Below are 17898 nucleotides of genomic sequence, written 5' to 3' on the forward strand. Positions count from 1 at the left end.
ACTCAAACGACAGTTTCGGGGTTAGGAAATCTGTCATACCGGCAGTCTACGGGCGTAGCGCACACTGACCAAGCATGCGCGGTGTTGGTAATTGTGAAGGAGAGCTCCTTCCTCTCCGATTTCCTTCAAACTTGGTAGAAATGTATATTTTGGTCCTAAAACACGATTACGAGAAGGAAAATCGTCGCTCTCAAGTAGAACCAAAGTTACAGCTTACTCCAACGACAGTTTCGGGGTTAGGAAATCTGTCATACCGGCAGTTACGGGCGTAGCGCACACTGACCAAGCATGCGCGGTGTTGGTAATTGTGAAGGAGAGCTCCTTCCTCTCCGATTTCCTTCAAACTTGGTAGAAATGTATATTTTGGTCCTAAAACACGATTGCGAGAAGGAAAATCGTCGCTCTCAAGTAGAACCAAAGTTACAGCTTACTCGAATGACAGTTTCGGGGTTAGGAAATCTGTCATACCGGCAGTCTACGGGCGTAGCGCACACTGACCAAGCATGCGCGGTGTTTTTTCACACGCTTTTTATGCTTATTTTGTTCATAGTATACTTTATAGCAGCGAAATGTAAGATTACTTGTGTTAAGGCGATCCTGGAGTCGTCTGTATTACCGGCGGAATCGGTGATTTTCCTGCACTAATTTCCAAATTGCTATTACACTTCGGACACTGTATTTCTTTGTTTATTAAATGATGCTCATTGGCAAATAAAAAGATAATTTGGTAATTATTGTTAAATGCACGGTATTCTCTGCTTTAACCAAACTCAAACAGTTAAATAGAAATTATTCTCTACTTTAATCGAAAGTAAAAACTGCGAAAGACCTAACCCAACCCAACCGCGTTTTTTATTTAAAATCGGGAAGGTCGTCTGTAGTATACTTAATTACCAAATTATCTTTTTATTTGCCAATGAGCATCATTTAATAAACAAAGAAATACAGTGTCCGAAGTGTAATAGCAATTTGGAAATTAACACGAGTAATCTTACATTTCGCTGCTATAAAGTATACTATGAACAAAATAAGCATAAAAAGCGTGTGAAAAAACACCGCGCATGCTTGGCCAGTGTGCGCTACGCCCGTAGATTGCCGGTGTGACAGATTTCCTAACCTCGAAACTGTCACTTTTCAGCACGTAATAACTTTTTTTCTACTTGAGAGCGACGATTTTCCTTCTCGCAATCGTGTTTTAGGACCAAAATATACATTTCTACCAAGTTTGAAGGAAATCGGAGAGGAAAGAGCTCTCCTTCACAATTACCCCAACCGTCGATAAATAGTTGCAAAACGCCATCGTTAGATAACGCTGCGAGTATTGTTCATCTCGCAATATTTTTGCGCACATAGGATGTTTTATATTTTAATAATTACATTTTCAACGCATTTTCATCGCACGCAGAGGTTAGGATGGCAGGGAAATCAAAATGAGGTTGAAATACAGTTTCTCGATATTTATTTGTTATATTCTTGTAGAATTACATGTTAAACTATATCGATATAAATCATGGAGACAACCACACGTTGCACTGAGCCCTTATATCGTGGGTAAATAATAATAATAATCAGGTAGATGAGAGAAACGACTATCTGTAGGTTTACTTCAAGGCACACATATTCACTCTCTACTCGGTGAATCGCGAATCAATTGTACATACGCTCGCGGTCGCCGAATCGCTCGGTCGTTTGCTGCTTTTCGAATTTACGCGCTGCGTTCGTCCGTTTATGCACAACTTCAAGGTGCATCCAACTTCACTCCGGACGAACGGACAACTTTGGACGGATTCCGCTGACGAGAGGCTCGGTGAATTGTAAACGCAGAAAATGACACACACTAATTCGACTATACGGTTAGTGTTTTCACATCACACACCGGCGTACTAGCATCGCGTCCAATTGTATTCTAATAATTATCGTGCGATCGTACACGCGATGGTAAAACGCGAGACGTTTATGTTGTATGTGCGTACATGCGGGATGCCGCTCGGAGTCTCAGGAAAGCGTTTTCTCGCTTTCCTACAATTGCATTGTTACTATATAAAAATAGCGTCCAAGTTTGATCGTAGCGATCGGCATTATCTCATTAACGATTTATTTAATCATTTCATCTTTCAACAACTTGAAGCACCGTTTAAACGATCACCAAAATGTCCGTTTTTTAATCTACATGGCGCTCGAATACTTTAAAATACTTTTATCCCTTTTCTTCTTTCAAATAAAAAGAGGGATAGAAAGAATTTTGAAGCATAGCGCTAAGTGGAGCGAGTGTTTCCAAATGGAGTCTCGCGTGCGCTGAAATCACTCCTTACTTTATCTCTTTCAGATATCCCCTCGTTCTCTCTCCTTTCTGGGACGGATTGTGGAAAAGAATATTTCTCGCGACACCCCGCATACGCAGTGTAAGAATCTAACGCATTATATCTCTACGCTTCGCTTCGCTACAATTTATATAACGAAATAACATATGGCTGTTATAATCACGATATCGATGAGAATAACAATTTCTAATTGTCGGAATGTGACAGAGGGAATAATAAAATATAAATCGCATGTACACCAGGCCGTGCGTATCCCCGGAGGATGCACACGCCGTCAAAAAATTCCATAAAATTCGTCGATGATTCGTGGTTAATCGCGGCGTCGGCGTCCCTCCCTTCCGAGAGAGGGAAGGACGCGTCCTTTTTGTATTTACATCCTTTCTCTTTCTCCTCTCTTACGCGGTAGAAATCGCGGTAGGTAGGTCGGTCGGGGGAGCAGGAATCGCCGATAGAAAATATTGCATGCATGGCTTTAAATCGATCGATCTGGCACACGTATATATAATATATGTATGTATGTATATATATATATATATATATATATATATATCCATATATATTAGGGGTGTGATTTAGTTTTGAGGGTTTTGTTTGCTCAAAAACGCATGTATTTAAATATAATGAATGAATACCTTAATCAAAATATTTTCCTTCGTTTTCTATAACTTTTTCCCATCTTTCTGGCAAGAGATGGATTCCACCACGATAAAATCACTCTTCTTTTCAGTTGATCCATTCGTCGACGAATTTTCGCACTTCTTCCAAATTAACAAAGTGTGTATCCTCTAAAGCGTGTTGCATCGACCGGAACAAATAATAATCGCATGGAGCAATGTCCGGAGAAGACTTGCCATTCAAGCTCTAATAGTATTTGTTTCACTGATAACGCAACGTGAGGTCGAGCGTTGTCACGAAGAAGAATCACTTTCCGTCGTTTACTCGCAATTGGTGGTCGGTTTTGGTCCAATGCTTGCTTCAACTTGTACAATTAGTGTCGATAACGATCAGCCGTGACAGTCTCGTGCGGATTTAATAGCTCATAGTACACTATCCCACCAAATACAGAGCATTATTTTTGAACCGTGAATATTGCGTCTCGGAGTGGATGTTGATGGTTCGCCTGGATCTACCCATGATTTTCTGCGTTTCAGATTATCAAAATAGATCCACTTTTCATCCCCAGTAACAATCCGAGACAAAAGACTCTTCTTTTTTTGCCCGGCGATCAACGAAATGCAAATGTTCAACCGGTTCCCAATAGCACTTTCCGATAATTGATGTCGAACCCATTTCCCTTCTTTCTGAATTTTTCCCATTTCATGTAAATGTTTGGTAACTGTTGTACGATCAACATTTAATGCTCTGGCAAGAGATGGATTCCACCGCGATAAAATGACTCTTCTCTTCAGTTGATCCATTCGTCGACGAATTTTCGCACTTCTTCGAAATTATCAAAGTGTGTATCCTCTAAAGCGTGTTGCATCGACCGGAACGAATAATAATCGCATGGAGCAATGTCCGGAGAAGACTTGCCATTCAAGCTCTAATAGTGTTTGTTTCACTGATAACGCAACGTGAGGTCGAGCGTTGTCACGAAGAAGAATCACTTTCCGTCGTTTACTCGCAATTGGTGGTCGGTTTTGGTCCAATGCTTGCTTCAACTTGTACAATTGGTGTCGATAACGATCAGCCGTGACAGTCTCGTGCGGATTTAACAGCTCATAGTACATTATCCCACCAAATACAGAGCATTACTTTTGAACCGTGAATATTGCGTCTCGGAGTGGGTGTTGATGGTTCGCCTGGATCCACCCATGATTTTCTGCGTTTCAGATTATCAAAATAGATCCACTTTTCATCCCCAGTAACAATCCGAGACAAAAGACTCTTCTTTTTTTGCCCGGCGATCAACGAAATGCAAATGTTCAAATGGCACTTTCCGATAATTGATGTCGAACCCATTTCCCTTCCTTCTGAATTTTTCCCATTTCATGTAAATGTTTGGTAACTGTTGTACGATCAACATTTAATGCTCTGGCAAGAGATGGATTCCACCGCGATAAAATGACTCTTCTCTTCAGTTGATCCATTCGTCGACGAATTTTCGCACTTCTTCGAAATTATCAAAGTGTGTATCCTCTAAAGCGTGTTGCATCGACCGGAACGAATAATAATCGCATGGAGCAATGTCCGGAGAAGACTTGCCATTCAAGCTCTAATAGTGTTTCTTTCACTGATAACGCAACGTGGGGTCGAGCGTTGTCACGAAGAAGAATCACTTTTCGTCGTTTGCTCGCAATTGGTGGTCGTTTTTGGTCCAATGCTCGCTTCAACTTGTACAATTGGTGTCGATAACGATCAGCCGTGACAGTCTCGTGCGGATTTAATAGCTCATAGTACACTATCCCACCAAATACAGAGCATTATTTTTGAACCGTGAATATTGCGTCTCGGAGTGGATGTTGACGGTTCGCCTGGATCCTCTGATGATTTTCTGCGTTTGGGATTATCAAAATAGATCCACTTTTCATCCCCAGTAACAATCCGAGACAAAAGACTTCTTTTTTTGCCTGGTGATCAACGAAATGCAAATGTTCAAATGGCACTTTCCGATAATTGATGTCGAACCCATTTCCCTTCCTTCTGAATTTTTTCCATTTCATGTAAATGTTTGGTAACTGTTGTACGATCAACATTTAATGCTCTGGCAAGAGATGGATTCCACCGCGATAAAATGACTCTTCTTTTCAGTTGATCCATTCGTCGACGAATTTTCGCACTTCTTCCAAATTATCAAAGTGTGTATCCTCTAAAGCGTGTTGCATCGACCGGAACGAATAATAATCGCATGGAGCAATGTCCGGAGAAGACTTGCCATTCAAGCTCTAATAGTGTTTGTTTCACTGATAACGCAACGTGAGGTCGAGCGTTGTCACGAAGAAGAATCACTTTCCGTCGTTTACTCGCAATTGGTGGTCGGTTTTGGTCCAATGCTTGCTTCAACTTGTACAATTGGTGTCGATAACGATCAGCCGTGACAGTCTCGTGCGGATTTAACAGCTCATAGTACACTATCCCACCAAATACAGAGCATTACTTTTCAACCGTGAATATTGCGTCTCGGAGTGGACGTTGATGGTTCGCCTGGATCCACCCATGATTTTCTGCGTTTCGGATTATCAAAATAGATCCACTTTTCATCCCCAGTAACACTCCGAGACAAAAGACTCTTCTTTTTTTGCCCGGCGATCAACGAAATGCAAATGTTCAACCGGTTTGCAATGGCACTTTCCGATAATTGATATCGAACCCATTTCCCTTCTTTCTGAATTTTTCCCATTTCATGTAAATGTTTGGTAACTGTTGTACGATCAACATTTAATGCTCTGGCAAGAGATGGATTCCACCACGATAAAATGACTCTTCTTTTGAGTCGATCCATTCATCGACGAATTTTCGCACTTCTTCGAAATTATGAAAGTGTGTATCCTCTAAAGCGTGTTGCATCGACCGGAACGAATAATAATCGCATGGAGCAATGTCCGGAGAAGACTTGCCATTCAAGCTCTAATAGTGTTTGTTTCACTGATAACGCAACGTGGGGTCGAGCGTTGTCACGAAGAAGAATCACTTTCCGTCGTTTACTCGCAATTGGTGGTCGGTTTTGGTCCAATGCTTGCTTCAACTTGTACAATTGGTGTCGATAACCATCAGCCGTGACAGTCTCGTGCGGATTTAACAGCTCATAGTACACTATCCCACCAAATACAGAGCATTACTTTTGAACCGTGAATATTGCGTCTCGGAGTGGATGTTGACGGTTCGCCTGGATCCACCGATGATTTTCTGCGTTTGGGATTATCAAAATAGATCCACTTTTCATCCTCAGTAACACTCCGAGACAAAAGACTCTTCTTTTTTTGCCCGGCGATCAACGAAATGCAAATGTTCAAATGGCACTTTCCGATAATTGAAGTCGAACCCATTTCCCTTCTTTCTGAATTTTTCCCATTTCATGTAAATGTTTGGTAACTGTTGTACGATCAACATTTAATGCTCTGGCAAGTTCTGAAGTGGATCGTGTTGGATTTTCGTCCAATAATGCTTGCAAATCTGCATTTTCAAGCTTTCTTGGTTGTCCCGAGCGTTCTTTGTCCTTCACATCAGTATCACCACTTTTAAAGCGTCTAAACCAGTATTCACACGTCTTAATTGATGGTGATTCTGCGTCACCATAAGTTTCCACAAGAATTCTATAACCGTCAGCCGCAGTTTTCTTTTGATTAAAAAACAAAAGCAACGCATGTGGAAAATGCTCTTTCGGAAGTTGCATTTTTACGATGATACAAATACGACTGTTATTGCATCTATTGCTATAATGCTACTGAATGTCATGGATAATGTCAACACCGTAAGAAACAACAGTTATCGGAAACAGCTATTGGAACAAACTGACACTACAGCCATCTGTTGCAAAACCCTCAAAACTAAATCACACTCCTAATATATATATGAATATATAAAGTGCGCGCTACTTAAGAAGTAATAAAAGACACACGCTAACACGTTAATTAATTATTCCAACGCACGACGTGTGAATCGTTTCAGCGCGAGGAGGCGTCCTCCGAGCGAAGAGGAATTTCGAAATGAAGAATACAGAAGAAGGATATCTAACGACACGAGAAGAGGATCGGCAATTAACGAGGATAATTGAGATTAACTGGGAAAAGGAAAGCAAGATCTGATCGGTGCAAGACACATGGAGCGGATGAACGGTGCGTCGAAAATAAGTGTCCAAACGGGCGGTCGATGTTTATGATACAAGAACTGTATGCTTACGGATGACTAATTCCTTTCGTTGTCGGAAAGAACGTCGCTCGTCTGCAGGTCTCCAGGGTCGCGAAACGCGGCATGCGAATCAAGCGAATCGTTTCGACTGTCTCGTGGCTGTCAGTAGCTTCAGTCATCAGCGATCCTTACAGTGATCGAACAACCGTGTGTTGTTGCAGACGAGAAACGAGCACGTTCGTCCCGTTCGAAGAGCCGATGATTCCTGAGAGGCGTTTGCGAGGGGACCGTCGCGGTTTAGAGGGTATCCAGGAGGTCGAGGAGCTCCAGCTGATTATTCTCATCCCAGCCGGCAATCAGCAAGCTCGTGAAGTCGTCCTCGCTCAAGCTCACCTGCGTTGATTCCGGCACTTCCGACAGGCTGTCCGGAATCGGGGGCGACACGCTGCTTGGCGGCGTCTCGTATAGGGTGCTAGATAGGCAGCTGGTGGGCGGCGTACAGCTGCTGTTAGCCTGAAGAGCATTGAGGGTCGCTGTTGCCGTCACCGTTTTCGTCGTCGTCGTCGTCGCTGACGCTGTCGTCGTCGTGGACGGAGACTGCTTCTTCGGGCCCCGAATCCGCTGGGAGACCACCGGGCGGCGTCTAGATCGCTTTTCCTCCTCCATTCTCTTAAGGTCCAGCTTCCAGAAACCGCCCTTACCCGGCTCGTCCTTCGAGCGTGGCAACTTCACGAAGCACTTGTTCAGCGAGAGATTGTGCCGAATCGAATTCTGATCCCGGTAAAGAAATTTCATTATTATCGATAATGCCCCAAGCACGTAAGCACGTGCTGAAGGCGAATGGATAAAATACACGAAAAGAATTATTACCAAATTAAAAAAAATTCTTTCCATGTATTTATATTTTATTTCAAGTGCGAAAACAATTGGGGAAACAGGAGTGCGATAAGATGAAGTCTAGATTTTACCTGCCAGGCCGGATCGGCGTACTTGTAAAACAGGAAATTCTCTCGGATCCACGCGTAGATGTTCGAAAGGGAGACCTTATTGTTGTTCGCGCGCATCGCAAGGCAGATAATAGTGGCGTAAGAGAACGGCGGCTTCGCGTCGGGATCCGTTCGATACTTCTCAGCGTTCTCCGCGAGATCTGCCACACGAGAAACTCGAGACAATTACAACTGCAAAGTATATAATATACAGGGTGTCCCGGGTTTTAACCGACAAACTGCGGGAGCATATTCTACTAGTGGAAATAAGAAAAAATTCTTATATCGAGTTTGCTTAGAAATGCTTTATTACAAAGTTATGAACCAATATTGAAAAGAAATATGAGATAAGTAACAACGGAACATAGTGTAGAATTTGGAAGGTCGAAGATGTTTATGTTACGTGTATTCACATGTATTCGTGTTCACTATGTTGAAACGATTCAGTATGATTGTTACTTTCACAACAGTAGCCGTTAGATTTCAATCGTCGTGTCAACTAGCAACTGCTATCAGAATGCCAAAAGTGTTTTCAAATGAGGAATACACTGATATTCATTTCGTGTACGGATTTTGTGACGGAAATGCACGAGCTGCCGTACGAGAGTGTCAACGTAGATTTCCTAACAGGAGAGTACCAGATAGTTCTGTGTTTAGTAATACCCATTTGCAATTACGTAATTTGGGTTCATTTCGACCTATGAATGAATATGATGATGTTCGTTCAGCTCTAAGACACCGACGACGCTCGGAAAGAATCTTAAATCTTTTTGATAATACTCCTACACAAAGTGTTCGACGTGCTTCAGCTCGACTGCAGATATCGCGAAACACTATTTGGAGAACATTGCGTGCTGATGACAGATTCGCATATCGTTACACACCTGTACAAGAATGACTTCCAATCGATTATCAGAAACGAGTCGAATTTTGTAACTGGTATGTGAATGCAGTAGAAAGGGACAATCTTTTCTCATCAATGATATTATGGGCAGATGAAGCGACCTTTACAAGACGAGGCATATTCAATTCTCATAATAGCCATGTATGGGCTCATAATAATCCACATACTACCAGACAAAGAAACTTTCAACACGAATTTCGATGTAATGTTTGGATGGGTATGCTTCATGACCGGCTTATTGGTCCGTTCTTTTTACCTGACCGATTGAACGGAGAGTCTTTTCGAAGATTCCTATCAAACGATTTACCAATTTTGATGGAAAATGTGCCACTGCAGTTTCGCCAAAACAGCTGGATACAGTTAGACGGTTTTCCATCGCACTATGCTAGACAAGTTAGAAACTGGTTAGATGAACATTACGCTCATAGGTGGATTGGTCGAGGAGAACCGGTTTTCTGGCCTCCAAGATCGCCCGATTTAACGCCTCTTGATTTTTATTTATGGGGAACTTTAAAAAATAAAGTTTACAGTACAGAAGTAATCTCGCTTGAAGATTTAAAGCAACGAATTACTAATTCAGTTACTGAGATGCAACAAAATTTTCAGGAATGTCGTACTGTAACAAATTCTGTACTACGTCGATGTCTAGCTTGTATCGATGTGCAAGGACAACATTTTGAAATGCGTCACTAAATCATTGCGTACGTAATTTTTATTTTTGTAAAAAAATCCGTTGTTACTTATCTCATATTTGTTTTCAATATTGGTTTATAACTTTGTAATAAAGCATTTCTAAGCAAACTCGATATAAGAATTTTTTCTTATTTCCACTAGTAGAATATGCTCCCGCAGTTTGTCGGTTAAAACCCGGGACACCCTGTATATTATTTCTAGTAATTTTTATTTCTAGTAATTGTTGCGAAAAAAAATTAACAATTCGAGAAGCAATGTTTTGATCCGTTGCAATTCTAAGGGTGATTACGTATTCGCACTGATAGCGATCGCTGCTTTCCGTTCTAGATTATTCTAATGGTCACCTAGCTCGGCCTTGACTAAGGGCGACAGCTTCTTCGGGGGTTTACGGGCAATCGGTGGCGGCAACGGCGAGCAAGGTGGCGTGGGCAGGCCAGACGCGCTGGTGATGTCCAACGATTGCAGCCAGGAGAGGCTTGTCAGCTCGGCCTCGACTCCGTCATGATCATCCACGCTGTCCATGCTGCCGCTGTCCATTGCGGCAGTGACGGCGGCGGTGGCGTCAACGGGCGAGCTCTCCTCCGTCGATACTTCAACTTCCGCCAGGTCTATCCTCATTTTCGCCGTCTTTCATCACCCGGTTGTGCAAGCGCGGTGAGCGCCTACGCAGAACAATATAATGATCCCTCGTATAGTGCGAACCGCATTCGCGTTCGGAGAATATTATCGATAGCGATAGCGATCGAGTTATCCGACTTTCGCGGAATTATCAGATTTTTTTAGATGAAAGATAGATATACGACACTTGCCGGCGAAAAAACTCACTTTTTGTGCACTTTTCTGCGCCAACACCAACTGTTCACTGTACTCGCCGTACGTACGGGGGTATCCGTTCGACAGAATGATGCGGAATTCTAATTGCAATTCCTGGAACCGCTCTCTTGATGCGCAAAACTCGTGATTCACTGGCACGTTGCGACGTCTCGCGCGTTAGTATTACGTTGCGTTTACCGCGAAATTAGATTGCATCGACCAGGGACACGTAGCTCTCGCGAAGAAATGCCCTCTGTATCTTTCTCCCTCTCTCTCTCTCTTTCTCTTCCCTCGTTGGATAATGCGTCATCCGTTCGGGGTTCGTTCGTGGAAACGTTACCCGCGCGCGGTATCGGAATCGAAATTATTTCAATAATTAAAACAACGCGCCGTGTGGAGCAACGTAAAGGGAACAACGTATAACGTACGCGCGTACGTGCGAAATAAGCGACTGGCGGCTGCCACGAAGGCGTCCGTGTACACCGTGCGCTCGAATAAGTTCGACTGATGTTAGACGAGGGGTGGCACGCGCCCCTGCCCATCTACCTGCCGGCGACCTGACGAGGGCACCTAGCAGCGGTGCGCGCGTACGGTGACAGGTGCTAGGTTCCCTCCTGCACAGGTGGACCATGCACACGCGCCGTCCGGACTCGCCACGACGACCCTCTTTCCTTTTTGTCGACCCTCCCGTATAACTGAAACTAACGGGAGGACTCGACTCGCTCGCTCTCGCGACTCGTCATGGCAGATACGGGCAGCGGATACTTCCAATTGCAGATGACGCACAGCGATAAAAGATGCATTAATTATAAATTATAAATTGAACACATCGCTGCTCAAGCAACGTGCTTCTAAAATTGCTTGAAAATTATCCGAGCCTCCTCCGAGAGAAAGTTTTCGTTCGTTAGGTGAAATTACGAATGCAAATACGCGCGAGCGAATTGTACTTGTGGCTATTGTACGGCCTTGAACTAGCCATCAGCAAATCAATTTTAACTATGAATATACATTCGGGCGATGGCTTCGAGGGATAGAAAAAGCAAAAACGTGTAATTCATGTATGTATTGGAATGGCCAAAAAGTAATTGCGTTTTTTTTATATAAATAAAAGGCGAATTTTTCATGGGAAACAAAAACTTTATTAAACAATATATTATCTATTTTGTTCGATTATCTTTTGCCATTTTTCAGGCAACTTCATGATTCCGCGCTCAAAAAAGTTCTTATCTTTTTCAGCAAAAAACAATTCCAACAACGATTTGATATCCTCATCGGCAGTAAAGGTTTTACCATTCAAGGCGTTTTGCAAAGAACGAAACAAATGGTAATCTGATGGTGCCAGGTCTGGCGAATATGGTGGATGTGGTAACGCATCCCATCCAAGCTGCAACAATTTTTCACGAGTGACCAAACTTGTACGTGGTCTAGCGTTATCATGGTGAAACACAACACCTTTGCGATTCACCACTTCTGGACGTTTCTGTTTGATGGCATCATTTAATTTATCCAGTCGACGACAGTATACGTCTGAATGAATGGTTTGATTCCTTGCAAGCAGCTCAAAATACACAATACCTTTAAAGTCCCACCAGACTGACAGCATAATCTTTCTTTGGTGAATATCTGCTTTTCAAGTGCTTCGAGCAGGTTCATCACGCTTGCTCCACGATCGTTTTCGTTTGACGTTGTTGTAGACGATCCATTTTTCGTCGCCTGTTATCATACGTTTCAAAAATCGATCATTTTCCTCACGTTTCAAAAGAGAATCGCAGATGTCAATACGCTTAGTGAGATGAATTTCTTTGAGCTCACGTGGTACCCAAATATCGAGCTTACTAATGTATCCAAGTCGTTTCAAATGGTTTTCAACACTCGATTTCGATATGTTAAGATCCTCAGCAATCTCTCGGGTCGTTAAACGCCGATTGGAATCGATCAGTGCCTTTATTTTGCCATCATCAATTTCGATTGGCCTTCCTGAGCGTGGTGCATCTTTCACATTAAAATCTCCAGATCGAAATTTAGTACACCAATTTTGACACTGCCGCAGTTTAAAGCATCTTCGCCATATATTGGGTTGGCCAAAAAGTAATTGCGTTTTTTTTTATATAAATAAAAGGCGAATTTTTCATGGGAAGCAAAAACTTTATTAAACAATATATTGTCCATTTTGTTTGATTATCTTTTGCCATTTTTCAGGCAACTTCATGATTCCGCGCTCAAAAAAATTCTTATCTTTTTCAGCAAAAAACAATTCCAACAACGATTTGATATCCTCATCGGCAGTAAAGGTTTTACCATTCAAGGCGTTTTGCAAAGAACGAAACAAATGGTAATCTGATGGTGCCAGGTCTGGCGAATATGGTGGATGTGGTAACGCATCCCATCCAAGCTGCAACAATTTTTCACGAGTGACCAAACTTGTACGTGGTCTAGCGTTATCATGGTGAAACACAACACCTTTGCGATTCACCAATTCTCGACGTTTCTGTTTGATGGCAATCCAGTCGACGACAGTATACGTCTGAATGAATGGTTTGATTCCTTGCAAGCAGCTCAAAATACACAGTCCCACCAGACTGACAGCATAATCTTTCTTTGGTGAATATCCGCTTTTCAAGTGCTTCGAGCAGGTTCATCACGCTTGCTCCACGATCGTTTTCGTTTGACGTTGTTGTAGACGATCGATTTTTCGTCGCCTGTTATCATACGTTTCAAAAATCGATCATTTTCCTCACGTTTCAAAAGAGAATCGCAGATGTCAACACGCTTAGTGAGATGAATTTCTTTGAGCTCATGTGGTACCCAAATATCGAGCTTACTAATGTATCCAAGTCGTTTCAAATGGTTTTCAACACTCGATTTCGATATGTTAAGATTCTCAGCAATCTCTCGTGTCGTTAAACGCCGATTGGAATCGATCAGTGCCTTTATTTTGCCATCATCAATTTCGATTGGCCTTCCTGAGCGTGGTGCATCTTTCACATTAAAATCTCCAGATCGAAATTTAGTACACCAATTTTGACACTGCCGCAGTTTAAAGCATCTTCGCCATACATTGGGTTGGCCAAAAAGTAATTGCGTTTTTTTTTATATACATAAAAGGCGAATGTTTCATGGGAAACAAAAACTTTATGAAACAATATATTGTCCATTTTGTTTGATTATCTTTTGCCATTTTTCAGGCAACTTCATGATTCCGCGCTCAAAAAAGTTCTTATCTTTTTCAGCAAAAAACAATTCCAACAACGATTTGATATCCTCATCGGCAGTAAAGGTTTTACCATTCAAGGCGTTTTGCAAAGAACGAAACGAATGGTAATCTGATGGTGCCAGGTCTGGCGAATATGGTGGATGTGGTAACGCATCCCATCCAAGCTGCAACAATTTTTCACGAGTGACCAAACTTGTACGTGGTCTAGCGTTATCGTGGTGAAACACACCTTTGCGATTCACCAATTCTCGACGTTTCTGTTTGATGGCATCATTTAATTTATCCAGTTGACGACAGTATACGTCTGAATGAATGGTTTGATTCCTTGCAAGCAGCTCAAAATACACAGTCCCACCAGACTGACAGCATAATCTTTCTTTGGTGAATATCCGCTTTTCAAGTGCTTCGAGCAGGTTCATCACGCTTGCTCCACGATCGTTTTCGTTTGACGTTGTTGTAGACGATCCATTTTTCGTCGCCTGTTATCATACGTTTCAAAAATCGATCATTTTCCTCACGTTTCAAAAGAGAATCGCAGATGTCAATACGCTTAGTGAGATGAATTTCTTTGAGCTCACGTGGTACCCAAATATCGAGCTTACTAATGTATCCAAGTCGTTTCAAATGGTTTTCAACACTCGATTTCGATATGTTAAGATTCTCAGCAATCTCTCGTGTCGTTAAACGCCGATTGGAATCGATCAGTGCCTTTATTTTGCCATCATCAATTTCGATTGGCCTTCCTGAGAGTGGTGCATCTTTCACATTAAAATCTCGAGATCGAAATTTAGTAAACCAATTTTGACACTGCCGCAGTTTAAAGCATCTTCGCCATGTACATGACAACTTTTTATGAGCTTGCACAGCGTTTTTCCCTTTTCGGAAGTAATAAAACAAAATATGACGAAAAAGTTCTTTTTGATTTTCCATTCTGAAATCGACGGCAAACAAACAATTGTTAACGAAATCGTGTACTTTCTTTTTGTAAAACAAGCTTGAACTCTGAGTTGTTAAGCTACATAATGAATTTGCGGTTTAGAATGAAGTTAGTTACATTTCAAGACATGCATGTCCATCTATGGGAAAAACGCAATTACTTTTTGGCCAACCCAATAAATAGGTCATTTTTCATTATTGTTATTTATACATTTGTAAAAATATTTCTGCGTCGTGTAACCCTATTATTAATACTTCTTGTAGATAATAATTACAAACTGTCGAAATATGAATTATCCACGGGGAGGTTTCTGCCGGGGACAGACCTAACGGAACAGAGGATAACAGAAGGGGGTTGCGATGCGTGCACATCGTCCTGTCTCTGCATCGTGGGCGGGAATGGACGCAGTTCGCCCAGTCGCCTTGGTACAGGTACCTCCATTGATCGAATCGGGGGAGGCAGCGACCGCCCGTTACGGTAAACCAGCATGCAGGAGAGAGGGGTAAGAGCCACAGCCATTCGACCGAGACGAGAGAATGGCGCGCGAGATTCACCCGGACCTCATCATCATTGGTCGGCGTCCATGAGGGATCGTTAGCACGAGATTCGTCGGTCCTGTATCGCACACAGGCCCGAGACACCGCTTTTTTACGGGGAATTGACTTTTCTCGGAGGGAGGGGGGCATCTCCCCGTGTGGAAACAAAAATATCGAACATGTTTTATGCGATAACAAAGCAATTTTGGAAAGATATCTTTGGAGCTTTTAGATATTACAAGTTCTCCTCAACTCGGTTGTAATATTTCTTTCACAAATCTCGCGTATGATAAATTTGACGTCGTTTTTACAAATTGCTGACCAAATCATGTACAGAGTAATTCGGATAAAATAACGATAATGATGAATCCTGATTAATAATATATTTGCAGTACCAAAAGCTCCGGCGTATTTGTACAGAAAGTCTTCATGCAATTCTTTTCTAGCAGGCTCAACACGAAAGCCGAAGATCCAAGAGAGGCTCGCGAGCGAACAAAACCATCGAGGACTTGCCATCGGCTACATCGTTGTCAGTGGAAGTATCTGCCTGGCCGATCAATAATCTCCTGGGAATATCCGTTCCCCTATCGGGCCTGCCGCGTTACCCAGGTGGCCAGCTACCCCGTTGACGGTGGTGGTAACAGCAGCACAGCACCCAGCGCTAGTATCAGCGACCAGCAGCGCAGCCAGCACCTGCCGCCTTCCCCGTGTCAGGTTGTGAGTCACTACCTTTTCGTTACGCACTGCACACATTTATCTGCCTGCCTTGGCCGCCGCTTGCTCGCAAAGCGACATACTACGTGCAACGGAGTAACATTATGCGCGTCATGTAAAAGACATAATGGGACCAGTATAGCGCACCGTCTGTCCGAATCGATTTAGACATTATTACAAGGCAATATGTTTCCCGACTTTTATAGGCACTCGATATTTGCAATTGCGATCAAATCGACGGTCGTAACTTAATTCAATTCAAAAGACGCCGTTCTTGTACATCACATTTTGATACTCTTTTTTTCTTTCTAGTGCACGGTGTCCATTCGTTTCAGTTCCCCCGAATTCACACTCGACTCCAAACGCATCTGTTCGATGCGAATGTTTTCTTTCGCTTGAAACAGTTGCGGGGTATATAGGCAATATTGGAGCAGAATAATATATGCCGCACACATACGAGCACAAGTATTGAACGTGAGTGCGCAAGAGTCTCCTTGAAAAGTATAGCGATGGTCGTGGTCGGGCTGCAGCCTCTGCAGTCCTCTTGAAAAATAGTAACAGGTCATCGCGGTAGCACATATGATGGACGTTTTCAGTGACAATTTAAAAGACTCCGGATAATAAACAGCGGAGTAACGGATATAGAACCGGTGCAAACACGAGACCAATGGAGTTCCGGGAGGGCGGAGGCCGTTCGCATCAAAATATTCAGAGAATTGATTCGCCGAAGTTGCAGCCAGCAGCAGCAGCAGACACATCTACAGCTGCCACGCGCTGCAGCAATATCCATGGGACCGTGAAATCCTCCTCGATCTCTATTCGCATTAAAACGAGTTAAAAAATTTTTTAATTAATTTCAACAGCGCCATCTCCTGAAAATGCTTCCCCGAATCAATTTTCAAAAATAATTCTCTCAAATTGCTTTTCTTAATTTTTTATATTAATTATTAGCGCTGACTTAATACCTCCTTGGGAAAAATTTCTTTCTTACGATAATATTAATTAATATACACTAAATAAAAAATATAAATTAATAGGGAAAGTCCCCCGATTATGAGATACCATATCGATTTTGCCGAATGTAAGCGAAATCTATAGGCAGAATTTAAAAATGAATACGTTCCTCTTTGAAGAGAATTTAATCACTTTAGGTTGGTGAAATGAAAAATCTATTTTAATATTATTTTTCTGAAAATTAAACAATATTGAAAATAACAGGCTTTAAACGCAAGATCGAGAAAGTTGCTCCTAGTATAAGTACCTGGGGGGGGTGAGAAATCGGTGTTAAAAGTGCAAAATACATCAGTATTGCAAGTACACAAACTTTATTAGATATTTTTTATAAAAATAGCTGCTGCCACAGCTTCGCCAAATCTCACGATCTCACCGTCAATGCTTCCTCGTTTCCCTACCTCATAGTCAGATTCTATAAAATTAAATACCAAAAATCGTATTAACTTTCTTAACCTTAACGTAGTATTTTCTTTCTTTGTATACACTACATACTCTTTCAATTCGAGCAATAATTATCTCATCATCTAAGAGCTACCCTGAATATCTTCATTGTACGAGCCACGCGCCTAGCGCGTTTCGCGATCGTGAAATTTAACCTCTAATTAAGCAATTCACAATCGCGTATTCTCTAGTTACTACGATTCTACTCTATCATTGCATACTGAATATTGCCAACCATTTCTTTATTACTGTAATAAACAAGGTTTAAAGACTTTACCTTAAGTTCCTTTGAATGTTCACAATTTCACAAACGCTTTTCTTGCAAAGCTAACGAATAACGAATAATGAATTTTTTACTAATCATTTTTACAACGCAGAGTAAAAGTTTATGGTGGAATTAACAGATGTGCTCACTAGTTTAAAAGCAGAAACTCAGTATCTCATATTAGGGCATATCTCATAATAGGGGATCTCCTCTATACCCTAATTTGATGATCTCGGTGAGCATAAATCCATATCTTTTCAGATTATCGATAA

The 17898-nt window shown here is 42.0% G+C and overlaps 2 protein-coding genes across 2 annotated transcripts in view; one reads left to right on the forward strand and one right to left on the reverse strand.

Annotated features, from left to right (window-relative positions):
• Positions 1-6826: 6826 nt before the first annotated feature.
• Positions 6827-11202, reverse strand: LOC105283881 (forkhead box protein J1-B). Its single transcript, XM_011347006.3, has 4 exons — positions 10518-11202; positions 10037-10354; positions 8078-8256; positions 6827-7880 (listed from the first exon to the last, which is right to left on the reverse strand). The coding sequence occupies exons 2-4, from the start codon at positions 10308-10310 to the stop codon at positions 7407-7409; spliced, it is 927 nt and encodes a 308-aa protein (XP_011345308.1). The 5' UTR covers positions 10311-10354; positions 10518-11202; the 3' UTR covers positions 6827-7406.
• Positions 11203-14820: 3618 nt separating this feature from the next.
• LOC105279598 (glutamate dehydrogenase, mitochondrial) overlaps positions 14821-17898 on the forward strand; it is a 7713-nt gene continuing 4635 nt past the window's right edge. The window contains exons 1-3 of the mRNA XM_026974688.1: positions 14821-15158; positions 15642-15909; positions 16219-16276. Coding sequence (XP_026830489.1) covers positions 15016-15158; positions 15642-15909; positions 16219-16276 — 469 coding nt within the window. The 5' untranslated portion in view covers positions 14821-15015. The remainder of the gene's footprint in view (positions 15159-15641; positions 15910-16218; positions 16277-17898) is intronic.

Source organism: Ooceraea biroi, chromosome 13 (assembly GCF_003672135.1).
Source record: "Ooceraea biroi isolate clonal line C1 chromosome 13, Obir_v5.4, whole genome shotgun sequence".
NCBI classification, from domain to species: Eukaryota; Metazoa; Arthropoda; class Insecta; order Hymenoptera; family Formicidae; genus Ooceraea; species Ooceraea biroi.